General features: G+C 57.7%; 1 protein-coding gene across 9 annotated transcripts; it reads left to right on the top strand.

Moving 5' to 3' along the window:
• Positions 1-367: 367 nt before the first annotated feature.
• LTBR (lymphotoxin beta receptor) lies at positions 368-6,830 on the top strand. 9 transcript variants are annotated; one of them, XM_065886715.1, is made up of 10 exons: positions 368-582; positions 721-817; positions 1,068-1,193; positions 1,277-1,429; positions 1,753-1,849; positions 1,984-2,075; positions 4,338-4,445; positions 4,758-4,783; positions 5,373-5,601; positions 5,933-6,830. In XM_065886715.1, exons 1-10 carry the CDS (start codon positions 487-489, stop codon positions 6,172-6,174), a joined length of 1,266 nt encoding a protein of 421 aa, XP_065742787.1. In that variant the 5' UTR covers positions 368-486; the 3' UTR covers positions 6,175-6,830. The 9 variants fall into 9 exon arrangements, with proteins under 9 accessions (XP_065742787.1, XP_065742782.1, XP_065742785.1 ...); XM_065886710.1 differs by having other exon boundaries at positions 487-582; positions 4,617-4,783; positions 5,933-6,174; XM_065886713.1 differs by having other exon boundaries at positions 487-582; positions 1,277-1,471; positions 5,933-6,174.
• Positions 6,831-7,363: the final 533 nt, after the last annotated feature.

The following is a 7,363-nucleotide window of genomic DNA, read 5'->3' as shown; positions in this document are numbered from 1 at the left end:
AAGCCCATCTGTTCCCAGCTGGGCTTCCGGGGGCCCAGCCGAGGAGGGCGCCCTGGCTCTGCTACCCCTTTCCCACCGGCTGGGCCCGGCCTGTCCCTGCCTCCTCCTCTCCAGTCAGGCCTCCAAAGAAGGGAGGAGGCCCGGTTCCGGCCCCGCTGCCCTCACGTGCTTTCCCCGCCACCCCCTCCCGCCCTGCGTCGGGCAGCCAAGCCTGTTCCTCTTCCCGATTGCGACAGACGGCTGCCTCGGCTCCCAGCTCTCCCTGTCCCCGCCCCGCCAGCTCCTCCACTCCCACTTCCTGAGCCCGGCGCTGGAGCCCTGGAGGCCAGGCCAGGCCCGGCCGCTCTGGCCCCCGGGGGCGAGTCGGCCGAGTCCTGTCCCAGCCTCTGGGCTCGGGAGGCTGTTGCCACCACTGCCCAGGACGTCCAGGCCTCCCACCTTCCTCCCAGGCCTCCACCCATCTGCTCGGCTGGCTGACTGGCCGCCATGCGCCTGCCGTGGGCCGCCTCCCCCCGCGGCCTGGCCTGGGGGCCGCTCATATTGGGCCTCTGGGGTCTCCTGGCAGCATCCCAGCCCCAGCTGGTGAGGGAGGGGCCCAGGCCGGCGGGTGGGGGTGGGCTCAGCCAGGGAAGAGGGGTCTGGGCCGCCCTCTCTGTAGCCCCTCTGCCCTTCCCAGCCGACTGCTGAATACTTCTCGCCTCACTCCATCTCCCCTGGAAGGTGCCCCCCTACCGCACGGAGAACCAAACCTGCTGGGACCGGGAAACGGAGTACTACGAGCCCAAGCATCGCGTCTGCTGCTCCCGCTGCCCCCCAGGTGAGAGACGGGGGCCGCAGGAAGTCTGGGACGGGGAGGTGGGTCACAGGGCGCTCCAGCCCACATCGCTGCCTCAGACGGAAGGTGGACGCCAGCTCCCAGGAGTACCCGCCGGCAGAAACAGAGTGAGAGACACTGGCTGTCCCTCCCGTGTAGGCACCGCGACAGGCCCAGGGTCACACAGCAGGCAGCAGAGGGCATGGGGGAACCCTAGTCCCCTGACACTCCCACTGCCCCACTCACATCCTAGGCACACACGTCTCGGCTGAATGTGGCCCCGACCGGGACACCACTTGTGCCACGTGCCCCGAAAATTCCTACAACGAGCACTGGAACCATCTCTCCATCTGCCAGCTGTGCCGCCCCTGTGACCAGAGTGAGTGGGGCGTTCTGGCGGGGACGGGGGCTGGGATCTCCTGGAGCGCAGCCCCTCTGCTGAGCCCTCTGCCTCCCCACCAGTGCTGGGCTTCGTGGAGATCACGCCTTGCACTAGCAAACACAAAACCCAGTGCCGCTGCCAGCCAGGACTCTTCTGCGTCTTTTGGGGCTCTGAGTGTGTACACTGCGAGTCACTCTCCCACTGCCCGCCTGGCACTGAAGCCGAGCTCAAAGGTCAGAGGTCACTGGGGGCAAAGGGGTTGGGGGAGGAGGCGGGTGATCTTGAAGGGGGCGGGGTGCATGGGGTTGTGTCCATGGTGAGGCCCCAGGCCTCTTCTCCCTCCCTGAGCAAGGCTCACAGAAGGGACCTGCAGAGAAATGAAACTGGGATGGTGCAGGGCTCAGGGGTCCTCCCAGCACTGGGGGGAAGCTCGGGCAATTCGGAGATCGGGAAAGATGCTGCAAACTACGGATTGCAGTGGGTGGTCAGGGAAGGGGCCATCCAGTGGGCTCCCTTTGCCCACTCACCCTGGCTGGCCATGCATTTCTCTTGCCAGATGAAGACAGGAAGGCTAACAGCAACTGTGTTCCCTGTAAGGCAGGGCACTTCCAGAACACCTCCTCCCCCAGTGCCCGCTGCCAGCCCCACACCAGGTGAGGGTGCCAGGTCCGTGTTCCTCCCACCCTCCCAGCCCCAGCTGCTGACAGCCCCTTCCACTGCTCAGCTCCACGGACCGCCTCCCACTTACCGCCAGGAGCCCACCTGAGCTGGGCTCTTTCCTCCACAGGTGTGAGGACCAGGGCCTCGTAGAGGCAGCACCAGGCACCTCCCGGTCTGACACCAGCTGCAGAAATCCGCCAGAGCCCTCCGAGACGCCAGGTGAGGGGCCAGGGGCAGGGGCAGGGGGCATCTGGGAAGATGCCTTAATTCTAGCCATCTAAAAGAACGGGGAAATGATGAATCCTTTCCAGTCAGAATTGAGGCAAGAAGAAAAGCTCCTCAAAGGGAAATTGGAGTATCCCTGGGCCAGGTTAATTACACACAAACATACACACACACTTTTTAAGTTATATGTCCTACACATGACTTATAAGTTATATGTAATAGTACACCCACACAGAGATGTAATTGTAACTGACATCACCGTCATCGTTTTGGACATGCCACCATCACATAATCCATTTACTAGACTGGATGTCTCTGTAGTGGGTTACACCTTCCGTTATTCGAGAGAAGATTCTACACTTGATGCTTTCTTGGTCTTTTCTGTGGAGTCATTGGTTTCCCCGCCTAATAGAGGATTACAGGATGTTTCTAATGACTGTGGTTGTTATTAATCAGGGGAAAGTTTATTTCCTTAACTTTAAAAAACTACCAAGTATTTATAATCATAGCTTCCACTTATTGAGAGCTAGTGCGTCAGGCATTCTGTGAACACTTGACTTTCAATAACTCATTTGACCCTCATAATGATCCTGTGAAATAGTCTTATTATTATCCTCACTGACTAGATGAGAAAACCGCGTCCCAGAGAGGTTAGGTGACTTGCCCAAGATCATCCACGTGGTAACTGGTGTCATGAAGACCTATTCTAAGTCTCTCTTACTCCAAAGCCCATGCCGTAATACTTGCAGACTGCAGGAGATTAGAAAATTCAGATAAACAGAACTAAACCTCACCCAGAGAACCATCACCTAGCATATCCACTCAACACTTTCTTTTTTTAAATTTTAATTAATTTTTAAATTTTTGGCTGCGTTGGGTCTTCATTGCTGTGCACAGGCTTCCTCTAGTTGCAGTGAGCGGGGACTGCTGTTCTTTGCGGTGCACAGGCTTCTCATTGCAGTGGCTTCTCTCGTTGGGGAGCACGGGCTCTAGGCGTGCAGGCTTCAGTAGTTGTGGCACGTGGGCTCAGTAGTTGTGGCTCACGGGCTTAGTTGCTCCGCGGCATGTGGGATCTTCCCGGACCAGGGCTCAAACCCGTGTCCCTTGCATTGGCAGGCAGATTCTTAACCACTGCGCCACCAGGGAAGCCCCGCACTCAACACTTTTGAATATATCTTTCCATACATTTTTCTGTGCAATAGAAAAAAATAATTATTTTCCTAAAAGTGCAGTCATTTGTAACTTAATTTTTCATTCAACTATATCATAAATATTTTCCACATCCTCGTATTAATTTCTAACTGTGTATCAGAAACGATTGGCATTTTAGAGCTGGAATTTCAGAGAGTATGTAAACTAATCTCATTTTTATATGAAAAATACACAACTGGGCAGGAGCCCGGGTGTCCAAGACTCTGGGTCTAGTTTTTCCCCACACCTCCCATTCTGGACTCCCTTAGGCCATGGAATTAGACGGATCACAAAGGGCAAACTCCCAGCGTGCAAATGTCCAAGTGCTCCCCATCTTCCTCAGGCACAGGTGACACAGGCGACGGGCATGGTAGACTCCATGCTGTTGACGGCAGCATGAGGCCCATAGGAAGGCAGCGGTTACCATGGCTACATGTGGGCACCTGAGAAACCCAGCCTCCGCTTCCCTCCCTCCCGGGACCTGCCCTGAGCCGCGGGTGGAGACCGGGCAGCCCTCCACTGCCAGGTAGCCACAGGCAGAGTTCAGAAGCCAGGATCCCGACTCCGTCACCCCTGTAAACACCTCCACAGCTGCAGAAGGACAACCTCAGCTCCCGCAGCTGTGGGTCTCTCTGTAAGATGGTCAAGTCCGCAGAGACATGACTTCACCCTGTGGCCTGAGTCTGCTTACAGACTCCCCACCTCCCTTATTGCTTCCCACTCCCACTTTCAGCCCTTGCAGACCGACTGCCCAAGTGCCTGTCCTCACCCGCAAGGCTGCCCCCGTGCCGGTGGCCACCCGCATCCACCCCGAACGTCTCCATCTGCGGCAGAGTTTCTGCTGGCTGTCAGGAGGTCCCCCCACCAGTCAGGCTTAGTGCCCCTTCTCTGTAACCCGAGGGAAGTTTCTCCAACTCCTCCTTTAGGAACTGTAGTGGGACCGGAAAGGGAAAGCTGCTCTCCCTTTTCTGCCCAGGTGGCCAGAGAACTGGAGAGCTCTTCCTTAACTGCCCACCCCCCAGCCTCCTCGGGCCCTCATGCCCCGTCCTGTCTGCCGTCCTGCAGGAATGATGCTGGTGCTGGCCGTCTTGCTGCCGCTGGTCTCCTTGCTGCTTCTCACCACTGTGTTCGCCTGCACCTGGAAGAGCCACCCCTCTCTCTGCAGAAAGCTGGGTAGGAAGGAGCAGGGTGCAGGCAGGGATGCAGGGCCTGGGTCTGTGCCTACCTAGATGGGGGAGGGGGGCTGGAGGGAATATTCAGCTCCCCCAGGGATGACCCTTCTGTGCCTTCACACCCCCAAGACGCCCAGCACCTGCCCCCCACATAGACATCACCTCCATCCAGCCCCCCACTCTGAGGCTGGAGATAAGGGTAATGATAACCTGATCCTTGTGGGGAGCCCAAGGTGGGCAGTGCCATATCATGGCTTGTGTGGAGGGGGAGAGCCTGAGGGTCTGAGGCCTGCCCTTTCATTTTCTATTGCAGGATCCCTGCTCAAGAGGCACCCAGAGGTAATGGGGAAGGCTGAGGAGGCAGCAAGGAGGGGCAGGGGGACAGGTGAACCAGGTGGGGGGCAGGCAGGAAAAGAGTCTGCCGCTTCAACAACCATTCATGCATTCAACTAATAATTCATCAAGCACACGGAGTGCTAGGCACTGTTCAGGGCACAGCGGAAACAGCAGTGAGCAAAGCAAAGTGTCTGTCCTCCCAGAGTTACAAACCAGTGGAGCCAGAATAAAGTTAGACAGCTGTACCTCAGGTAGTGATAATTGCTAAATAAAGCATGGTAGGGTGGTGGCAGTGACAGTGGCAACAGACGAGGGTATATTATCTTAGAGTGGACAGAGAGGGCCTCTGTGAGCAGCTGATACTTGAGCAGAGAGCTGAAGAACACAGGGAGCCAGCCGTCGGGATGTATCGAGGAAAGTGCTCCAGGAGCTGAGGAAACATCAGGTGCAAAGGCCCTGAGGCAGGGAGCCTGATGAGGAGCAGAAGAGGGCACTGAGCTGCCTAAGCGTGGGGTGGGGAAGGGGGAGGAATTAAAGAAAGACAGGGTCTGAGGCCCACGTCACTGCTTGGTTCTCGGCCTCTGTCCTGCAGGGAGAGGAATCAAATACTGCTGAAGGAAGCTGGGAGCCCCCGAGGGTCAACCCACAGTACCCTGACCTGGTAGAGCCACTTCTGCCCACCTCTGGAGACTTGACCCCAGCTTCGGCCGGGCTCCCGGCATCCCCAGGTTTGGAGGAAGAGGCGCTACAACAGCAGAGTCCTCTGAGCCAGGCCAGGGAGCTGGAGGCTGAGCTCCCAGAGCAAGGCCAGGTGGCCCACGGTGAGCCTGGGGCAGGCACAGGGAGCAGAGTGGGTGGGGAGGGAGAGTGGGCAGGGAGAGAGAGTGTGAGCCAGGCAGAAATGAGGAGACTAAACCTGGTGCAAGAGGAAGCTCCAGCAGCCAGAGCGTCCCGACTACAGAGAAGGGAAGAGACTGAAAACCAAGAAACAGAGGAATAAACACAGAGCTCAAGAACGTCGATGGAGGGGGACAGAGCGGAAATGGCGATGGCGGACAGGGGCCCTGGGGAAGCTGGAGGCCGATGCTGGGGTCACACAGGCCTTCCCCTCAAACTTGCCCCTCACTCCTTACTCCGCCTTCCTTCCCACAGGCACCAATGGCATTCACGTCACCGGCGGGTCTGTGACTGTCACCGGCAACATCTACATCTACAATGGGCCAGTACTGGGGGGAGCACGGGGCCCCGGAGACACCCCCGCTCCCCCAGAGCCTCCGTACCCCATCCCTGAAGAGGGTGCCCCTAGCCCTCCCGGGCTCTCCACACCCTACCAGGAGGATGGCAAAGCTTGGCACCTGGCTGAGACAGAGACACTGGGGTGCCACACCCCCTAACGGGGCCAAGGACCCAATTTGTCACCCACGCCTGATGTTGTCTGGAGAAGCCAGGAGAAGGGAGGCCTGAGAGCGCCTCCTCCTCGAGGCCGCCCTCCCCGCACAGGACTGACCAAGGGCCTGGGTAGGGCCCCGAGAGCTGGACCCCGAGGGGCCGGGGCTCAGACGCGTCTCTGAGAGCAGGGCCAGCACTGGCTGGGAATGGTGCCCCCGCAGGACTCTCACCACCGCCCGAGCAGGCCCGGGACTCCACTGCAGACCCCCTGCCCACTGGGGCAGCACCAGCTCGGCCTCAGGCACAGACAGCACATGTGATGCTAACTGCCAGCCCCCTGGCATCTGTACCCCAAGCATGGCACGGAAGGGAGCCAGCCACATGGTCACTCAAGGACATGGCCGGGACCTCTGGCGGATTTGTGGTGCCCATCATCCCTGAGCTTCAGAGGCCCTTCGAGGGCCCACACTTCACATGGACTGAGGGAGACGCTACATGAAGATGGAGTGACAGGGAGGACCACCCTCCCCTTCTAGACAGGAAAGGGAATCCTTATAACCAGGGGCTTGGGTGGGGTTTTAGGTATAAGGGAGAATTTTGGAGGGGGAGGAAAACGGTGAGTGTATTTATGAATTGTAACCACATGCAAATAAAGAGGAGACTGAGACCTAGATCATTGATTTCTGTGGGATTTTTTTTTTTTTTTTTTGGCCGTGCCACACGGCATATGGGATTCTAGTTCCCTGACCAGGGATCGAACCTGCGCATTTGAAAGTGTGGAGTCTTGGGCTTCCCTGGTGGCGCAGTGGTTAAAAATCTGCCTGCCAATGCAAGGGATACGGGTTCGAGCCCTGGCCCAGGAAGATCCCACATGCCACAGAGCAACAAACCCCGTGCGCCACAACTACTGAGCCCACGTGCCACAACTACTGAAGCCCGCGCACCTACACCCCGCGCTCCGCAACAAGAGAAGCCATGACAATGAGAAGCCCACGCACCGCAATGAAGAGTAGCCCCCACTCGCCGCAACTAAAAGAAAGCCCGTGCGCAGCAACGAAGACCCAACACAGCCATAAATAAATAAATAAACTTATAAAATAAAAAAAAAAAAAATGGAAAGTGCGGAGTCTTAACCCCTGGACCGCTAGAGAAGTCCCTTGGGATTTACAGAGGAACACTATTCCACCGGGGCCG

Source organism: Phocoena phocoena, chromosome 11 (assembly GCF_963924675.1).
Source record: "Phocoena phocoena chromosome 11, mPhoPho1.1, whole genome shotgun sequence".
Classification (NCBI taxonomy): Eukaryota; Metazoa; Chordata; class Mammalia; order Artiodactyla; family Phocoenidae; genus Phocoena; species Phocoena phocoena.
The sequence above is the reverse complement of the archived record's forward strand: the minus strand, read 5'-3'. Positions and strand labels throughout refer to the sequence as shown.

Coding starts and splice junctions, on each gene's coding strand:
- LTBR (XM_065886710.1), top strand. CDS start 487: ATGCGCCTGCCGTGGGCCGCCTCCCCCCGCGGCCTGGCCTGGGGGCCG. Junction 1,850..1,983: donor CGCTGCCAGCCCCACACCAG/GTGAGGGTGCCA, acceptor TTTCCTCCACAG/GTGTGAGGACCAGGGCCTCG. Junction 4,446..4,616: donor CTCTCTCTGCAGAAAGCTGG/GTAGGAAGGAGC, acceptor ACCTCCATCCAG/CCCCCCACTCTGAGGCTGGA.